The sequence below is a fragment of the Danio rerio genome, chromosome 5 (genome assembly GCF_049306965.1).
Source record: "Danio rerio strain Tuebingen ecotype United States chromosome 5, GRCz12tu, whole genome shotgun sequence".
In the NCBI taxonomy this organism is placed as follows: domain Eukaryota; kingdom Metazoa; phylum Chordata; class Actinopteri; order Cypriniformes; family Danionidae; genus Danio; species Danio rerio.
Genome location: NC_133180.1, coordinates 2,803,739 through 2,825,087, shown reverse-complemented (window position 1 = coordinate 2,825,087; position 21,349 = coordinate 2,803,739). Strand labels below are relative to the sequence as shown.

General features: G+C 36.9%; 3 protein-coding genes across 15 annotated transcripts in view; 2 read left to right on the top strand and 1 right to left on the bottom strand.

Moving 5' to 3' along the window:
* Nucleotides 1–4,912, bottom strand: part of dhx33 (DEAH (Asp-Glu-Ala-His) box polypeptide 33) — a 47,249-nt gene extending 42,337 nt beyond the window's left edge. For all 13 annotated transcript variants that reach the window (XR_012406122.1, XR_012406118.1, XR_012406123.1 and 10 more), the window contains 1 exon segment: nt 4,607–4,912. Coding sequence is in view for 1 of the 13 variants with exons in the window: in NM_001100057.2 (NP_001093527.3) it covers nt 4,607–4,814 (208 nt within the window). In the remaining 12 variants the exon portion in view is untranslated.
* The window catches only part of gusb (glucuronidase, beta), a 273,136-nt gene that overhangs the window by 166,261 nt on the left and 85,526 nt on the right, over nt 1–21,349 (top strand). The window lies entirely within an intron of this gene.
* rplp0 (ribosomal protein, large, P0) lies at nt 6,791–20,390 on the top strand. The gene is given in 8 exon segments (NM_131580.2): nt 6,791–6,807; nt 8,156–8,266; nt 12,136–12,311; nt 14,280–14,367; nt 14,448–14,594; nt 17,216–17,401; nt 17,796–17,936; nt 20,176–20,390. Coding segments are annotated over 7 exon segments (951 nt in total). The 5' UTR covers nt 6,791–6,807; nt 8,156–8,212; the 3' UTR covers nt 20,335–20,390.

Sequence of the window (21,349 nt, the reverse complement as noted above, 5' to 3'; positions counted from 1 at the left end):
TCTTACCTAGAAGGTAGAGGTTACCATGTCAGTATAGGTGACCATAGGTCGAGGTGGACACCCATGACGTGTGGAGTCCCACAAGGCTCGATTCTGGCACCTCTCCTGTTCAACCTTTACATGCTCCCTCTAAGCCAAATAATGAGAAAGAACCAAATCTCCTACCACAGCTATGCTGATGACACTCAGATCTACTTAGCCTTACTGCCTAATGACTACAGCCCCATTGAAACCCTCTGCCAATGCATTGATGAAATTAACAATTGGATGTGCCAAAACTTTCTTCAGTCATTGCGTTTGGGAACAGAGACGAGGTTCTCAAGGTAAATGCGTACCTTGGCACTAAAGGTCAAACGACAAAAAATAAGGTCAAGAATCTTGGTGTGACTCTGGAGTCAGATCTGAGTTTCAGTAGTCATGTCAGAGCAGTCAGTAAATCAGCATACTATCATCTCAAAAACATAGCAAGAATCAGATGCTTTGTTTCTAGTGAAGATTTAGAGAAACTTGTTCATGCTTTTATCAGCAGCAGGGTGGATTACTGTAATGGACTTCTCATTGGTCTTCCTAAAAAGACAGTCAGACAGTTGCAGCTCATCCAGAACACTGCAGCCAGAATTCTAACCAGAACCAGAAAATCAGAGCACATCACACCTGTCCTCAGGTCTTTACACTGGCTGCCAGTTACATTCAGAATAGATTTTAAAGTATTATTACTGGTCTATAAATCACTAAATGGCCTAGAAGCTCAATACATTACAGATATGCTCACTGAATACAAACCTAACAGATCACTCAGATCATTAGGATCATATAAACTAGAAGTTCCAAGAGTTCAGTCAAAGCAGGGCGAATCGGCTTTTAGCCACTATGCTCCTCACTGCTGGAATCAGCTTCCAGAAATGATCAGATGTGCTCCAACATTAGGCACATTCACATCAAGACTGAAAACACATCTGTGTAGCTGAGCCTTTACTGTATGAGCACTGTGCTGCGTCCAACAGATTGCACTATCATGTTTTTCTCTTCTTCTTCATTCTTTTATATCACATTTTACCTGTTTTCATGTTTTGTTTTTATGCATTTTTATTATTTGTTTTTATTTTTATTTTACTTGTTTCTTTTATTCTTGTTTATGTAAAGCACTTTGAATTGCCATTGTGTATGAAATGTGCTATATAAATAAACTTGCCTTGCCTTGCCTATATTACACTGCTGAACTGTCTGATCACCATCCATTAGGCTTGGGCGGTATTATGGTATTATGGTATACCGCGGGATCTAAAAATAGCAACGGTGTCAGTTTCAATACCGTTATACCGTCATAAAATATTAAATATCCTTTATTTAATGCCTACAAAAACGTATGTGTGGTTGTCATCACGGGACAGTGTGGAGGAGAGAGAGAGAGGAAGGGGGAGAGGGAGGGAGAGAAGGGGGAGAGGGAGGGGGAGAGGTGACGTTACGTGTCGCGCTTCAAAGTGTCCTGCAGTTTGGCAGTTTCGACTGAACAGAAGGGAGACGTGGTTAATATGAATGAGAGGTCTGCATTAAAGCTAAAGATCTTTGCCCGAACCCGGCGAGACCTGAAAAAATCCAAATCCCTGCATTAAAATCCATCCCTGCAAAGGTGAAACAAATGATGACGAAGTAGTAAAAAAAGAGAATTTTGACGGCGGTCAAGTCAGTCACTAGTTCAGAAGGAGCGGTTATTCCAGCCGCAGGTATTTCGCGGTCGCTCATACACTGCGTATTACGGTAGAGCCTTAAACCGCAAGCTGACAGGTAAAAAGAAGAGGCCATTCGCTAAAGTGAAACTGCTGTCATGGAAAATTAAATTGATGTTCCTGACTGGTAGAAGATGAACAAACAATCCTACCAAAAACTTGCAAAATCAGCCGGATCAGAACTCTGCATCTCGACCTGTAGCTGCAGTAAAGGGTGTTCAGTTCTGCTGGACGCACCATGAGTGAGAGACTGCGCTAAAGCCAGTGGATTTAATAATGTTCCTCCACAAACACACGTAGCCTAATCTTGGTGCGTAAAGGGTTTTAAATTATAAATAAATATTAATTAAACCATATAATCATAATGTAGACAGAATATACAGACTAATGGTGGCATTATTATTTTAATATTCAGCTTCACCGCCGCTTTAATGCCAGATTGTGAAGAGAAGTGGAGAAACACGTCTTGCAGAGCCTTTATCTTAATTTCGTTATTGCCAAAATACCCGTCACCATTTAGAGTTTATTTTAATTTGATTTGTTAAGCAATATTTCTTTTCATTGGTGTGTAGGCTAATTTAAAGGCTAAGTGCATGTACCTAGACCTATAGAGTGCTGAGATGTTACGATGTTACAGCTGTAGGACTTATTTTATTTCTTTGTTCCAACTTTCAAGTGGCTTATAGTCTACGTTTGTTACGAATAAATGATGTTAAAACATATAAATGACGCATTCTTTAAAAAATGCATTAGAGTTGTGTGCATGAGCACATTTTAATGTAGGCTGTGAACGGGTTTGGACTGTATAAAGCTGTCAATCAAAATGTACCTGTCGGACTCGGGACCTATCGGGTATAACTGCTATTCCGCGGGAGCCGGCCAGATTTCTAACGGTGTGGGAGTAAATTTCTGAATAAATCGCGGGAGAGATGTGTGTGTGTGTGTGTGTGTGTGTGTGTAAAAGGGAGAGAGAGAGAGAGAGAGAGAGAGAGAGAGAGAGAGAGAGAGAGAGAGAGAGAGAGAGAGAGAGGTGCTGTGCGTCGCTTTGCTCTCTCTCTCTCTCTCTCTCTCTCTCTCTCTCTCTCTCTCTCTCTCTCTCTCTCTCTGACCGCGAGCCTAAGGTTGCATATAAGGTATTCAGTTTCTGAATGGTTTAGGCTTAAGCCAACAGTTTGGTGACGCTGTCTGAGCCTTACGTCATACTTTTTTTTTATTACGCCGGTAATACCGGATACCGGGGTAAAATATAGAGGCGGTTTGACGGTATCAAAATTTGGATACCGCCCAAGCCTACCATCCATACTATAGTAAAGTGTATTATACTGTATATATTACACTGTGGAGCTGTCTGATCACCATTATACTATAGTAAAGCGTATTATACTGTATATATTACACTGCTGAGCTGTCTGATCACCATCATACTATAGTAAAGTGTATTATACTGTATATATTACACTGTGGAGCTGTCTGATCACCATCCATACTATAGTAAAGTGTATTATACTGTATATATTACACTGTGGAGCTGTCTGATCACCATCCATACTATAGTAAAGTGTATTATACTGTATATATTACACTGCTGAGCTGTCTGATCACCATCATACTATAGTAAAGTGTATTATACTGTATATATTACACTGCTGAGCTGTCTGATCACCATCCATACTATAGTAAAGTGTATTATACTGTATATATTACACTGCTGAGCTGTCTGATCACCATTATACTATAGTAAAGTGTATTATACTGTATATATTACACTGCTGAGCTGTCTGATCAACATCATACTATAGTAAAGTGTATTATACTGTATATATTACACTGTGGAGCTGTCTGATCACCATCCATACTATAGTAAAGTGTGTTATACAGTATATGTTACACTGTGGAGCTGTCTGATCACCATCATACTATAGTAAAGTGTATTATACTGTATATATTACACTGTGGAGCTGTCTGATCACCATCCATACTATAGTAAAGTGTATTATACTGTATATATTACACTGTGGAGCTGTCTGATCACCATCATACTATAGTAAAGTGTGTTATACAGTATATGTTACACTGTGGAGCTGTCTGATCACCATCCATACTATAGTAAAGTGTATTATACTGTATATATTACACTGTGGAGCTGTCTGATCACCATCCATACTATAGTAAAGTGTATTAGACTGTATATATTACACTGCTGAGCTGTCTGATCACCATCCATACTATAGTAAAGTGTGTTATACAGTATATGTTACACTGTGGAGCTGTCTGATCACCATTATACTATAGTAAAGTGTATTATACTGTATATATTACACTGCTGAGCTGTCTGATCACCATCCATACTATAGTAAAGTGTGTTATACAGTATATGTTACACTGTTGAGCTGTCTGATCACCATCATACTATAGTAAAGTGTATTATACTGTATATATTACACTGTGGAGCTGTCTGATCACCATCCATACTATAGTAAAGTGTATTATACTGTATATATTACACTGTGGAGCTGTCTGATCACCATTATACTATAGTAAAGTGTATTATACTGTATATATTACACTGTGGAGCTGTCTGATCACCATCATACTATAGTAAAGTGTATTATACTGTATATATTACACTGCTGAGCTGTCTGATCACCATCATACTATAGTAAAGTGTATTATACTGTATATATTACACTGTGGAGCTGTCTGATCACCATCATACTATAGTAAAGTGTATTATACTGTATATATTACACTGTGGAGCTGTCTGATCACCATTATACTATAGTAAAGTATATTATACTGTATATATTACACTGTGGAGGTGTCTGATCACCATCATACTATAGCAAAGTGTGTTATACTTTATATTTCAGAGCTCTTACCGATGAACACGGCGCTATGGAGCTGTCGGAGCTGGCTGATCACCTGTGTCCGACTCTGGTATATCGGCAAGTGTCTCCGCTGCGCCTCCACGCCGGCGGCCGCGTGTCCCGCCCGGGGGAGCAGCATGCCCGGCTTCTTATCCAGGCGGAAGAAAGGTGAGCCCGGCTTAAATCTCTTGGCCGGAGGAGGGTCGGGTTCGTGGGGCATGATCTGCTGTGTGACCGTGAAGGGCTGCTGCTCTCGCTCATAAAGACAGACCAGCCTCGCACTGCAGTTGTTTACATCATCAGCTCATGTGGCTCTCTGGCGGCCGGCGCGCCCCAATGACGTCACCGCGCCTCGTGTCCGATTGAGTTTTATTTTATTCTTTTTATTTATTTATTTTTTTCAGTGCTTTGTGCAGATCATTTCTAAATTTTACATTGTAAATACTTAACCGTTAGAATGCATTCGTTTAGCTATTTTGTTTAAAATTATATGCAGCACAATAGCTCAGTGAATAAATAAATAAATAAATAAATAAATAAATAAATAAATAAATAAATATCGTATAAATAAACAAGTAAATAAATAAGTTAAATACTTAATTCCTGCATAAATAAAACAATGAATTAATAAATACTCAAATAAATAAATAAATGAATAAATAAATAAATTCCTGCTCAAATAAAACAATGAATTAATACCCAAATAAATAAATACCCAAAATAAACAAATAAATAATAAAATAAATAAATAAATAAAACAACGAATAAATAAATACCCAAACAAATAAATAAATAGGTAAATAAATAAATAAATAAATTCCTGCTCAAATAAAACAATGAATTAATACCCAAATGAATAAATACCCAAAATAAACAAATAAATAATAAAATAAATAAATAATTAAAACAACGAATAAATAAATACACAAACAAATAAATAAATGAATAAATAAATAAATTCCTGCTCAAATAAAACAATGAATTAATACCCAAATAAATAAATACCCAAAATAAACAAATAAATAATAAAATAAATAAATAAATAAAACAACGAATAAATAAATACACAAACAAATAAATAAATAGGTAAATAAATAAATAAATAAATTCCTGCGTAAATAAAACAATGAGAATATAAATACCCGAATAAATAAACAAGTAAATAAATTAATTTATAAATAAATTCCTGCATAAACAAAACAATGAATAAATAAATTCCCAAATAAATAAATAGATTGTAAATAATAATAATAATAATAATAATAATAATAATAATAATGCCGACAATCGCGGTTGTGGAAATGTTTGGAAAAATAGGATTGAAAATATTTGCATAAATAAATCAATAGATAAATAAATAAATAAATAAATAAATAAATAAATAAATAAATAAATAAATAAATAAATAAAATAAAAGATATCTGTATTAAGAAACACTTAAAATATATATGCGTTACGAATTAAAAACAAAACACGATCATTTTAATTTGTATTGTATAATTTTACATTTTGTAAATATTATTTTTATAAAAAATATATAGAAATAATACAAATTTGTTTACAGTATTCTTAGTTATTGCAATAAACGAATTTTATATAGAAAGAGAAAGAGTTTTATTATAAGATGTTCAATTTAAAAAATGGTAGAAAATAGAAAAATGATTGTCAAGATCAGATGATTAAAGTCAGTTTAGACAAAAAATAAGATGAAAAACATCAAAATAGATAATAAAGTGACTTTTTTGGAGGACCAAATTTCCCTATTAATGGTCAATTCATTAAAATGCATTCATTAAAATAAAGGTATTGCGATGAATTTAGATGCACAGTGATTTTGGTTCTGTGCAGATTTTTGGCTGTTGTTAGAAGGGATACATCTGCGGCCGAAAGTTAACGGGAACTATTTACATTCTTTGCTATTAAATTATCCATTAATTGTATTTTATTACCCCAACCGTAAACTCAACCCTCACAGTAATGTAAAAATATTATTTATTGTTTTATAGCGTCACAGAATGATGCTATATTGACCGCAGCTGTATCCTTTCTAAGTGCGACTGTACAAATACGCACTGACCGTGACAGACACGTGCATTGACCAATCAGCGCACAGATACGCATTTTCCGCGCGATTCTGATTGGATGATCGACTGATACTAATATTGTGCCGCTTCCTTTCGCGGCCTCTTTCTTTCACGCGTCCCTACCGTGAGGTAAGACTGATGGGGCTCTTGTGGCGGTTTCTTAAAATGTATTAACAAATAACATCATAAGAGGTCTTGAGAAGGCCTAAGTGTGTTTAATATCAGCGGCGGTTATTATTATGCGTTTAAAGCTTGTGTAACGATTTTTACAGTAAAAGTTAGCACTAGCCTGTTAGCACAGGCCTCGTGCGCCATGTGTGACGCGACGTTTTAATAGCATCTTATTTGATTTTGATGATCCAATTCTGATATTAATCATATTTATGCGTAAAATGTGTGATGGGTCTGCTAGTGGACATTACATGCTAGTCAGTCGATCCACATTGAGATGTTGCGCTACTTGCCATTTTAAAACCAGTTACTCTCATTTTAGTGAAATATTCTTAAGCCATTAAGTTAAAATTTGTCAATCACATATAATTGTGTTTGTTTTATTTGAGTCATCATACCAGGTAATAGTTTTATTTGTATTAGTATGTACAATTTGGCATAAACTGCCTTCGGTTTTGATTGACATCTACTTTGTAAAGTTAATCTTAAAGGGGTAAAGGTTCACCCAAAAGACAATTCACCGTCAAGTGCTTTCAAATCTTATGAGTTTCTTAATGAACATGGTATGTTTTGGAGAAAACTGGAAACCAACTACCATAATACAAATACAGGAAAAATATACTATAGAAGTCGATGGTTACAGGTTTTCTGCATTCAAAATATCTACACAAGTGTTTAATGGAAGGAACTCAAGTGATTTGAAAAGTTAAGGGTGCATAAATCAGTTTTCATTTGGGTGAGCTGTCTCTAAACATTTGTATTTAGTACACCTCAGGCCAGTGGTCACCAAGCTTGTTCCTGGAGGGCCAGTGTCCTACAGATTTTAGCTCCAACCCTAATTAAACACACCTGAACAAGCTAATCAAGGTCTTACTAGGTATGTTTGAAACATCCAGGCAGGTGTGTTGATTCAAGAGAGCTAAACCCTGCAGGGACAATGGCCCAACAGGATTGGTGACCCCTGCCTCAAGCCATCACAAATGCATTATGGTATTAAGAAATGTGCAGGTTCAGTTATGGACAGGCTGTTGCAGTGCTTGTTCGTCGTTCCCCCTGCACAAATGAACATGATTCCTTCTATCCCTGTCTGTCTGCATCTCATGACTTGCAGGGACGCTGGTCTCAGACACGTTTATAGCAGTAAATCAAATACAATAGTGCTCTGATTATCTTTAAATATTTGAAAGCTTATAATAAGCAACCAAATTACCTGGAAACAGTTTACAAACAGTAATTCATATTTTGTCATTTAATAAGATGCACACAAGGCAGGTGTAAAAGTATTGCTTGTGTTTGTAATCCTCAGATTTTACAACCTTGTCTTTAAACCGGCTGTTCACCGATCCTTGGAAGCACTGCAAAGATGCCCAGGGAAGACAGGGCCACGTGGAAGTCCAACTACTTTCTGAAAATCATCGTAAGTGCATGTAATGGTTTCTATAGCATGAACACTAGCACAGGCCAGCAGCGTCAATGCTGGTTGGTCATACCCCTGCTCAATTAAACCTGTTTCCTACTGGCTTTAAATCAGGGTTCTTTAGATTGCCTTAAAGAGCCCATATTATGGGTTTTTGAAAATTCCCCTCCATGTAGTGTGTAACACAGCTCTAAGTGAAGTGAAGTATCCAGCTAAGGCTTAAATCTGTAAGAATACAGTGTTTAAAACTGTTGATTAATCTATAAAAGAGTCGAATCATAGTGCTTCAAACGAGTCGCCTTGATACCGAGTCATTAGGTGTTTCGCCATGACGTACGAACGAAACAAAGTTTTTCACGTGCACGCGCAAACCCGGGAGATTTCAAACCTGAGGCCCCGCCCTCTGACGCAGTAACCCAGACACACACACACACACACCCACAAACACACGCACACCCACAAACACACGCACACAAACATGCCGGTCGATTGAAGTCACACTGCAGATGGATATATTGAGTCTCTACCCAAAGATGAAACATCAGCATTATAACCAAGCAGTTGGAAACTTCTGGAAGCTACATGCTACAAAGAATACTTCATCAGCGTTTGTTAAAGGAAGGATCAGTAAAGAGTAACTGATGGACGTCAGGATGGGTTTCTTCCTACATTTCTCAAGTGTAAGTACGTGCGGTTAAAGTTGTTGCCTCGTTTACTCTAGCTTGCAAATGTATTTAGTTGTGATTTGTTACTTGTAACCGCGTGTACTGTATCAGGTTAACTGGATATATTATCTTATCGCGTGCAAAGTCACGTTAAAAACGCGACGCGTGCTGTTTGTTTATGGAGCTCCGTGCTAGAGTTCTGCTCCCGCGATTTATTCGGAAATGTATTCCCGCGCCGCAGAAATCTGGCGCGGGGAGAGAGAGAGAGAGAGAGAGCGAGAGAGAGAGAGAGAGAGAGCGAGCGAACGAACGAACGAGCTTTGTGTACTTTGTGCTGTGTGTGTGTTTTTATACAGACAGCTTGGCTGTCTGGACTGTATACTGGGTGATATTTGGTTGTGTTCTCCGCTCTAGCGGGACCGGGCGCGGCGGGCAGAAAACGGAGCGGGTTCTCAGGCTAAAACCTGGCGGGTGCGGGCTGAAGCGGGAGCGTTGTCATCCGGAGGTGTGTGTGTGTTTTTGTGTGTGTGTGGTATGGCCAGTACACGACTGTGTCCTTCGTTCGGTTATCCGTGGCACTATCCACTGGCCATAGTGTGGCAGCTAAAGTCCACGCCTACACTATCGAGCGTGTATGAACTGTGATTACTTTTTAAATTGCTGATTAGCTATTGGCCATTTCCCTCTCTGACTGAAGGCAGTCGACCAATCGCGACAGACTGTCATCGGTCCAATCAGCGCAGATTAGCTCCGCGCTAAGGAGGGGTTTGGGAACAAATGAATCACTGGACGATTCATACAGGAGTCGCTGGGATAATTAGGTAAAAATAAATGCAGATTATAAGACCACGAAAGTGTTTTTTGACCTTGCATGCATATTAGACTGTTGTTGGAGACCCTTACAACCAAGATATGACCTTATTTCATGTATAATATGGGCTCTTTAACATTGATTGTCAGCTGTCTTGACAAGAGTTTTAAGCATGTATACAGTAGTCAACATTTCAAATGGTAAAAAAAAAATGTAGTTGTCCTAAAATTATTCAATATTACTCATTCTCTTCTTAGTACAAATTTGATTTATTTTTATCCACTTGAAATGTCGTGGCTCAAACCATTACAAATGCATAATAATAATCAATGTGCAGGTTTAGTTACGGACTGGCTGTTGCAGTGCTTGTTCGTCGTTCCCCCTGCAGACATAAACATGTTTCCTACTATCCCTGTCTGTCTACTACTTAGATCTGCAGGGACGCTTGGTCTCAGACATTTCAATCATAACCTTTGTTGGGTTATTTAAACAATTAATACCATTTTGCTAGTTTTAATGATATAAATCTCTGCCTGTGGTGAGAATTCCCTCTTGAGATTAAATGTATATTGCCACAATCCTCAAACTTGTAAAGATGAAGAATTTGAACACCTGTTTTAAGCTTTAAAAACTGCATAAAGGTGTTTTTCACTTCATATTTTGTGACATGTGGTATAGATCTTAGTTTTGGAAAACTGCCTCAGTTTGTTTTTGTTGTGCACAATTAATATATAGAGCAATTACAGAGTAAAGCATATTTTGGCCATGATGACAACAAGAGTTTTCTTGAATTAATGCATTAAAGGAGCAGTAGGTGATTGTCTTCAGAAACATGTTTTGTTGTGTTGGTTAGTCTCCTCATTCCAATAGTAATGATTAAAGTAAATGATCTATATGTATTTATATGCATTTCTATATTCAGGGTAAGGCATAAGACTAAAAAAATTACATCCCATTAAATGTCAGGTTGACAAGACCCCATTTTTTTAGCAAACTTGGGCCTTTTTTTTTTTTTTTTTTTTTTTTTTTTTTTTTTAACTCTTAAAAATAGATGCAGATATACTCAAAGGGACAGTTCATGCAAAAATGTGAAGTATTTACTTGTCACTTATTGAAATCCTTTTAAGTGTCTTCGGTTAAACAAGAAAATTTGAGAGCTGAAAGCCTGTAAGCATCAATTTCCAAAGTTTTATTTTTTCTATGAAAGTCAATGGTTACACATTTTCAGCTTCAAAGTGTCTTAAGGCTGATTTATACTTCTGCGTGAAACGCCGGCGTATGCTACAGCGCTGACGCATAGCCTTGCCGTGGCCGTCACTGACGTGCACCTCTCAAAAATTGTAACTACACGTCGCAACGACGTGTAGCGTAAGCTCTGTGATTGGTCGGCTTAGTAGCGCTGACGAGTCTGGGCGGGACCGAGAGCTGCACGAATGGCGCGAGCAATTGTTTACAAGTGTGGAGTCCCGTGATGGAGCTCCTGATGGAAAGTTTTGTTTTGTGTTTACCTCATAGTTAAAGTTGTTGCACGTCCGCCGGTTCCTGCCTAAAAATTAGCGAGTTTGAGTCACTTGTACATCCAGGAAGTGTTCAGGAAAAGCAAAACAGCAGCGAAACTCGACACAGAGGAACATTTACACCTCACTGCCAACTAGCGTTTCGGAAGTGTTAATGCAGACCAACAGAGACAGCAGCAGAAGTATAAATGCACAGCTATGCGCGTTGCATGCGCCGTGGGTTACGCCGGTCACTTGACGCAGAAACATAAACCAGGCTTTAAGCAGAAGAAGAACACTAAGTGTGGCAGCTCTTAAACACTCATTTCAGGGTAACTGTCCCTTTTACTGATTTAAACAATCATCTGTCAATTTCAAGTCTCTGGTATTTCTATTCTATGCAAGTTTATTTGTAAAGCAGCTTACAAAAGGTGTACACTATCTGCTTAAGTGTGACGTCACGAAGCGGCTTCCAGGTCCAAGAGCTCTATTCAACTGTATGGGGAGACTCGTGAAATGGTAATAATAAACGTTTACAAAGCAATTTAATACTTTCGAAAATCACGATCGCAATATGTCCATGCCTAATATCAGATGGCCAGAAAGTGATTCATTTTTTTATAAATTGTTAATTTTGGTATTTGATATGCAGCATGCACAGAGATTGTTGTGTACACTATGACTTTATATAAAATTAACTTTAATGTGTGATATATGAATTAAAAGTGATCATAAACGAATGATTTCTCAGCGGCTTGGACCCGGAAACAGTATTACATACGTCACCAACACGTCACCACTTATAAAGCGGACTGCATTACAATTAAATTCAACCCTAATTTAACCTAGTTATGAGGCGGAGTTGTTTCTAACATGTTTTTTTTTGCTTGTTTGCAGCAACTGCTGGATGACTACCCCAAGTGTTTCATCGTGGGCGCAGACAATGTCGGCTCCAAGCAGATGCAGACCATCCGTCTGTCCCTGCGGGGCAAGGCCGTCGTGCTCATGGGGAAAAACACCATGATGAGGAAGGCCATCCGTGGCCACCTGGAAAACAACCCAGCTCTGGAGAGGTAATCACAGCAAAGGGATAGTTCACCCGAAAAGTTTAATTGTCCTTTTTTCAAACTATACTTGTTGTGAACCTATGAGTTTCTTATGTTTTGAAGAGCTTAAAGGTCCCGTCAAGTGCTTTGAAATGTTTTTTATTTATTTTTTTCCTAAATGTTATGTAATCTCACCTATAACATGAACTGATGGTGGGACATAGACTTCTCCTCTTTTAATAATGCTAATAGCTTGTTTTGATGCACAAGCTAAAACAATAAATTACATTACTGAAGTTTCACACAGAATTTTAAGACATTTTAAGAATCGATTTGATCAAGTAGTTTTTACCAGATGTCGTATTGGGCATACGAGAATAACACATGGTTTTTTACTCCAAGGTGAAAACCCTACTCAGTGTTTGTGCTGCAAAACTCCTCTTACTGTAAAACATTTTACTGGACTGTCCTGCTTTTACTGATTCCAGAAGGACTTCTAATGAAATGAACTCTTTTAAGGACATTTTTGACAAAGTGAAACCAGAAATTTTTTTTAGAATTTTTATCATGTATTAACACAAAAAATCTTATTTAATTTGTTTTATTTTGTTTGTTTATTTTTAATTTTTATATTTATTGTTGAAAGATTCCTGCCATGAAGATAGCCTTGGTTGCTGACATGGCACTAAATAAAAAATACATTACATTATATGATGCACAAGCTAAAGCTCTCCAAATGAGAAGCAGATAAACCTTAAAGATGGGGCATGACCAACTAAAGTGTTTGGTCAAGATTTGATGGTGAAAATGAAAGTTTATGTTGATGTTAGATGTCTTTATCAAGGATGAACTGACAAACGGTCATCTTCAGATGTTTATATCTTAATGCTATTTATCATCACTGTTTTAGAGCACACCAGCTTATAGATATCCTTAACTAAATTCAACACAGCTAAAATCTTAATTTCACGGGACCTTAAAACATTGTAACCATTGATTTTCATAGTATTTGTTTTTCCTACTATGAAAGTCAATGGTTACAGGTTTTCAGCTTAAATATTCAATTCAATTCAGCTTTATTTGTATAGTGCTTTTACAATGTAGATTGTGTCAAAGCAGCTTCACATAAATGATCATAGTAACTGGATCAGTGTAGTCAGTTTTTAGTGTTTAAGTTCAGTTCAGATTAGCTCAGTTCAGTGTGATTTAAAATCATTACTGAATATCACTAGTGTTCATCGGTGAAAATCAAAGGTTTGGAACCAATCGATGATGAGTAAATGGTGTGAATTTACATATCACTGATATTCGTTTACAGCTGATCAAATCTTAGCCAATATTAAAACAGATGACGGTCTAACTGGTTTTAAGGCAGTAGACTTACTGATATTTGACTATTATACTACATAAAATTTCCACAATGGTATGTGAAGCATCTTATTGCATCTGTTTTGCATATTAAAAATGATGACTTTTTGCTATTTAGAACCAGTTTGTCACTTTTTAACATAACTTTAAGCTGCAGATGAGAGTTTTTCAGCTGCTTACAATTGAAGTTTTCATAGTTTTTACAGGGGGACTAAACCGGTAACATTAAACCTTTAGGTTGCAAATTAACCTATGGCTTTGACAGATGGTTATTCAGATTGCCTTCAGTTTTATTGGAAAATTCGATTTATTTACCAATTTATTGACTTGTAATGTTAACTACCAATGCATAATGCTAAATGTGCAGGTTCAGTTATGGACAGGCTGTCGCAGTGCTTGTTCGTCGTTCCCCCTGCACAAATGAACATGATTCCTTCTATCCCTGTGTGTCTGCATCTCATGACTTGCAGGGACGCTGGTCTCAGACACCATGCTTTTATGCATGTATGAATATTTGATGTATAGCCATTTGTAATAGCCATAAGTTGTTAACGTGGCAATAAATGCATATATGAATTTTGTTTTTAATTGCAGATGATTATTTGAGGCATTTCTGTTTCTCTGCAGGCTGCTTCCCCACATCCGCGGGAACGTGGGCTTCGTCTTCACCAAGGAGGATCTGACTGAGGTCCGAGACCTGCTGCTGGCAAACAAAGTGAGTGTTTTTGTTCAACTGTGTGTGTGTTTTACTGGATCTTAGCGGCTTTAACTGATGGAGATATTGTTTGAGTTCAGGTGCCCGCTGCTGCCCGTGCTGGTGCCATCGCCCCCTGTGAGGTGACCGTGCCGGCCCAGAACACCGGGCTCGGTCCTGAGAAGACCTCTTTCTTCCAGGCTTTGGGAATCACCACCAAGATCTCCAGAGGAACCATTGAAATCTTGGTGAGTAGCAGGACTGGGGGATCATTCAGACTGTTTTGATTATGGTTCTTTGGTTCTGCTGTTTGGCTGCTGTCTTGTCAAGTGTTTTAAGCAAGTATACAGTAGTCAACATTTAAAATGGTAATAAAAAAAATGCAGTTGTCCCTAAATTATTCAATATTACTCATTCTTATCCTCCAGGTACAAATTTGATTCTTTTATCCACTTGAACTATTGACGACTGTGGCTCAAACCATTACAAATGCATAATAATAATCAATGTGCAGGTTTAGTTACGGACTGGCTGTTGCAGTGCTTGTTCGTCGTTCCCCCTGCAGACATAAACATGTTTCCTACTATCCCTGTTTGTCTACTACTTAGATCTGCAGGGACGCTTGGTCTCAGACATTTCAATCATAACCTTTGTTGGGTAATTTAAAAAATATTATTATTTTGCTAGTTTTAATGATAAAAATCTCTGCCTGTGTTGAAAATTATGGTTCTAGCTCCAATGTTGACTTGATTGTGCACATTCATATGCATACATGCACATCAGTTTTAAGTCTTAAAAATTGGGGTGACAATTTATAGGTTAAAGTAACCCAATGCATGCTAGGGTTGGGCATCTAAGCTATAATGCCGATCCGATACGCATCTCGATACAAAGAATACGATCCGATATATTAGCGATACATTTGTGACATATTGCGATGCAACACGATACGATTCACACCCATATCACGATACAATGCGATAATTCAGCACTAACTAATTAAATCAAGTTTATGAGATGATGTGAAAGAGGATGCTGTGCCATTGAATGAGTTTGATTATTTATAAACCAAGCAAAACCAAGACTTTTTTTTACAAACTGGCTCTTCTCTCAGAGCCAGAGTGTCAGTTTACAGTAGAGGGCCATTTTAGAACATATAGCACATATTAAGTATTTTCAAGATAAACAATGTATAAGTGCAATATATATTAAAATATATATATTTGCACTCTTTCAATATAAAGGTTTAGCATTGCACAACAAGAATTGTGATTTAACTTTTCAACTATGAAAACAAGTTTTACAAAGATATATTGTGCCACTGAATATTCAAAACTTAAGGTGGTGAACTAGCAGTGTTATGCTGCGCTGAAACATCACTGTCACTGTAAACAACAGGCTAATAAAAATATAACAACCCAGCAATCTTCTTGCTGTGAGGTGGTCAAACTACCCACTGTGCCACCGTGACACCCAATTATTTTTATCATTATTATTATTAATATTATTATTATAATTAAATAAAAATTAACAGGAGGTGTTTAAAACCTTTGTTCTCCGTGACACTAGGCCGAATATCTTTGCAGATGAACAATGCAATAGCATTCGTTATTGGCGTAGAGCACACAAAACTGTTGCGCACGGAAAAAAAACTTGCAATGCTTTTCTCACCACTTTTGGAGCTGGTTGAAGCAGTGCGAAAGCCGGGGATGCAGGAACACTGGAAGATGCTTTCACAACAACACCGTGGCGCCGCTTCAAGTGAGATTTCAGATTAGTCGTACTGCCCGCGTATTTTACAGATGCGCGGCACATTTTGCAAATTGCATCTGTCCTGTCATGTCGTCCATCCTTAAATCCATAATGTTGCCATACTTTAAATTTAAAACTCAGTGGGGAATAAAATGTTTGTTTTGCTTCTCGCGCTTTCTGAGGGCGCTCCACTAGCTTCATCCGCACACCTGATACACTGAGTTGTGTAAGTGTACACATCCGAAAATCCGTTGCTAAGGCTTACTTTCTGTAGGTCGATTAAATTATGCGCCAAAAACAGGTTGACAACACTTGTTAATAAATAAAAAATACATTCTATATTAAAAATATAAGCTGTATCTCGCAAAAACCGATGCATCTCGATTTGCTTCCAAAATTTCAGTCATCCTCTGCTGCTCTACCGATGCACTCGCATCGTGCACGCGCATGACCGCGTATCGATACATATCGATGAATCTTCCCGTCCCTAATGCATGCTTTTTATATATATATATATATATATATATGTGTATATATATGTATAGTCGATGTGTAACTACCCGCCGGTTATTAAACAGCCACGCTTCCAAATACTCATGTCCACCATGCGTTTCACTTATTGAACACTGTGAAAACTAAAAGATAAACAACCAAATGTTTCACAAAAGTACATCAAAATAAACAAATAATGTATAAAGCAATTTTAGTTGTTGGCCTGATAACCAGCTGTAGAATAAGCAAAAGCATTTAACAGGTGCTTGCATTGAGATCTCGCTATCCTGAGTGACCATACAAACTCTTGCAGGTTAAATCAATCAATGAGAATCATGTGACTTCCCACTCAAGCCAACCGGAAACAAAGAAATTAGTAACAAACGAATACACATTCAAATAATGAAATACAAAACAATAAGCAAAATTACAAGCTGACCAATCAGTGTCACGATGCATTTTTAATTATTACATTCCTCTTTAGTGGTATAGGTGATTTGTGCCACAAAACACGAATGAATTTCCTAAATGGTTTGCTGCCTTTCATTGTTGGAAACGCAGATTACCTCCAGCTTGTATTTAATACTGCAAATCAACTAACCCCACTATCCTGTTCTGCCCTCAGAGTGACGTTCAGCTGATCAAACCTGGAGACAAGGTGGGCGCCAGCGAGGCTACGCTGCTGAACATGCTGAACATCTCGCCCTTCTCCTACGGGTTGATCATCCAGCAGGTGTATGATAACGGCAGTGTCTACAGCCCCGAGGTGCTGGACATCACTGAGGATGCCCTGCACAAGAGATTCCTGGAGGTTTGTGCACTTGATTTTATTGGCCACTGGTCTATTTATTTAAGAGACTCGGGTTGTGTGTTTTTAAATGTGCAGGTTATCTACGGACTGGCTGTTGCAGTGCTTGTTTGTCGTTCCCCCTGCAGAAATAAACATGATTCCTTCTATCCCTGTCTGTTTGCATCCTACAACTAACAGGGACGCTGGTCTCAGACAATTTAATCACAGTTTTTATATTGATCAAGTCTATTTAAGTCCTAAATATTTCAAGTTAAAATGATCTATGTACTGTTTATTCATTATGTCGTTTATACTTAATTTCTCTCCATTTTCAAATTATTGTGTCCACATTTCGGGTCTTGGAATATGTTTTTTTATTCCTTTACATCAGTGTAATTTGTGACCATGTTTTCAGGGTGTGAGGAACATCGCCAGTGTGTGTCTGCAGATCGGCTACCCAACTCTTGCTTCCATCCCTCACACTATCATCAATGGATACAAGAGGGTCCTGGCTGTCACTGTCGAAACAGACTACACATTCCCCTTGGCTGAGAAGGTAAAATAACACTCGTGCTCCTGCAGGCTAACTTGCATAACTGCTCATCTGTGTAATTTTGACAGTCAGTCCTACACTGTGATGTCATTCACGTTTGCTGATGTCAATGCTAAACAAGTCTGCATGTATATGCACTGAAAGCACAGCAGTAAACCACTTAAAAATACTCAATCAGACTACAGTTACTTTTTAATGGATTACATGGTGATATTTTCTGTACACCGTGGCAGTAAGTTCAATTTAAGTAATTTTTAATAGTAAACATGCTACTTGTGTGTGTGATTAATGGATTATGGAAGTCTGTCATTGCACTTAAAACAAAAGCTGTTGATTAAGCTATAAATTAAATATTTTGTCAAAACAGTGCAGGATTATCAATGTCACATACTATAGTACAGGATACTAGTACTATAATAGTGCAGGAATATCAGTGTCACATACTATAGTACAGGATACTAATACTACATGATTATCAGTGTCATACTATAGTACAGGATACTAATACTATAACACTACTGGACTATCAGTGTCGCTTACTATAGAACAGCATACTAATACTATAATAGTACAGGATTATCAGTGTCATACTATAGTACAGGATACTAATACTATAATAGTGCAGGAATATCAGTGTCACATACTATAGTACAGGATACTAATACTACATGATTATCAGTGTCATACTATAGTACAGGATACTAATACTATAACACTACTGGACTATCAGTGTCGCCTGCTATAGAACAGCATACTAATACTATAATAGTACAGGATTATCAGTGTCACATACTATAGTACAGCAAACTAGTACTTTAATAGTACATGATTATCAGTGTGTCATACTATGGTACGGGATAGTAATACTGTAATAGTACATGATTATCAGTGTCGCATACTATAGTACAGGATACTAGTACTTTAATAGTACATGATTCAGTGTCACATACTATAGTACAGCAAACTAGTACTTTAATAGTACATGATTATCAGTGTCACATACTATAGTACAGGATACTAATACTATAATAGTGCAGGAATATCAGTGTCACATACTATAGTACAGGATACTAATACTACATGATTATCAGTGTCATACTATAGTACAGGATACTAATACTATAACACTACTGGACTATCAGTGTCGCTTACTATAGAACAGCATACTAATACTATAATAGTGCAGGATTATCAGTGTCACATACTATAGTACAGGATACTAATACTACATGATTATCAGTGTCATACTATAGTACAGGATACTAATACTACATGATTATCAGTGTCATACTATAGTACAGGATACTAATACTATAATAGTGCAGGATTATCAGTGTCATACTATAGTACAGGATACTAATACTACATGATTATCAGTGTCATACTATAGTACAGGATACTAATACTATAATACTACATGATTATCAGTGTCATACTATAGTACAGGATACTAATACTATAATACTACATGATTATCAGTGTCATACTATAGTACAGGATATTATTACTATGATAGTGTCACATACTATAGTACAGGATACTAATACTACATGATTATCAGTGTCATACTATAGTACAGGATACTAATACTATAATACTACATGATTATCAGTGTCATACTATAGTACAGGATACTAATACTATAATAGTGCAGGATTATCAGTGTCATACTATAGTACAGGATACTAATACTATAATAGTGCAGGATTATCAGTGTCATACTATAGTACAGGATACTAATACTACATGATTATCAGTGTCATACTATAGTACAGGATACTAATACTATAATACTACATGATTATCAGTGTCATACTATAGTACAGGATACTAATACTATAATACTACATGATTATCAGTGTCATACTATAGTACAGGATATTATTACTATGATAGTGTCACATACTATAGTACAGGATACTAGTACTATAATAGTACATGATTATCAGTGTCATACTATAATACAGTATATTAGTACTATAATAGTGTCTCATACTGTAGTACAGGATATTTGTTCTATAATAGTACAGGAATATCAGTGTCACATAAAGGGGTTGGTGAGTAATCTAAATGTAATCCATGTTACGTTAAAATCTATTTATGCTGAATTTTCTCATGTACTAATTTATATATTGTAGGTGTCTTTATTTATATTCTATATATTGTAAGTAATCTACCAAGTGCCAAGGAACTCATGTAATGTGATTTTTCATTTTTTATTTTCATTTTTTTTTATCCTCAGGTGAAGGCCTACCTGGCTGATCCCACCGCTTTCGCTGTTGCAGCCCCTGTTGCGGCAGCTACAGAGCAGAAATCCGCTGCTCCTGCGGCCAAAGAGGAGGCACCCAAGGAGGAATCTGAGGAGTCTGATGAAGACATGGGCTTCGGCCTGTTTGATTAAACCAGACACCGAATATCCATGTCTGTTTAACATCAATAAAACATCTGGAAACAACATCTTTGTCTCTGTTATTCGCTGATTTAAATCTTGCTGTGTATAGTAACGCATGCAAGATGTTTTCTGGTACAAATTCATAATGACTTATCAGTTGATCCTAAAACAATAATTTAGGAAACTCTTTACTCAATGCTACCAATATAATTAATAGAGCCATTGAAAGTTTTGATTTTATGTGAAATTCTCTTAATGAAAGTCATACTCCTAGCATATACAGCTTGTATGTTTACATATAACTTATATTTGCTTTTTAAGCAAAAGGATTAATTGACTATTTCAATGTGGCTATGTCATTGACTCATGAACATTTTCTGCTTATCAAACCATTTCATAACTTTCCAGGCAGTTCAATCATAACTTAATGTTAAAACGGCTATTTTAACGTCAATATGTGTCTCTTTTTGGATTCTCGTACGCTATAATAATTAAACAGGACATATATTGGGTCCACTTTTTTTTTGCAGCTTTCAAAATGGTCTATACTCAAGCTAACAAACGCTTAATGAAAAATTAAGATTTTTCGGAATAACTGAACTCTCGCGTGATGTGAAGGCCATCTGGGCTTCTACAGCGGCGTCAGTTCTCGCGTGAGTTTATTTGGCGCTTTTTAGTGTGTGACTGTTGGTCAGGGCGCGAAGTATGTATATTAATGAATTTATTAATATGTTACATGCAAACCTAGCGTTATTTTCCTCGGAAGACGTTGATAAGTTGGATTATTGTTAACGTTACGGTCATGTATTTTCTGACTACATTTTGAAGTATAACGGTTTTTGAGGAACCGTCAATCCCTCGCAGATGGAAAGAAAATTGCCAAAATGTCTCCGTTTGTCTTCCAGAAGATAAATTCATAAACATCTCGGACGACATGATGGTGAGTATTATTTTCATTATTGTGTTCAATTATCTTGTGTAACGTTATTTTTCCATTTGGCGGTTTTGCGTGAAGAGATTTTTA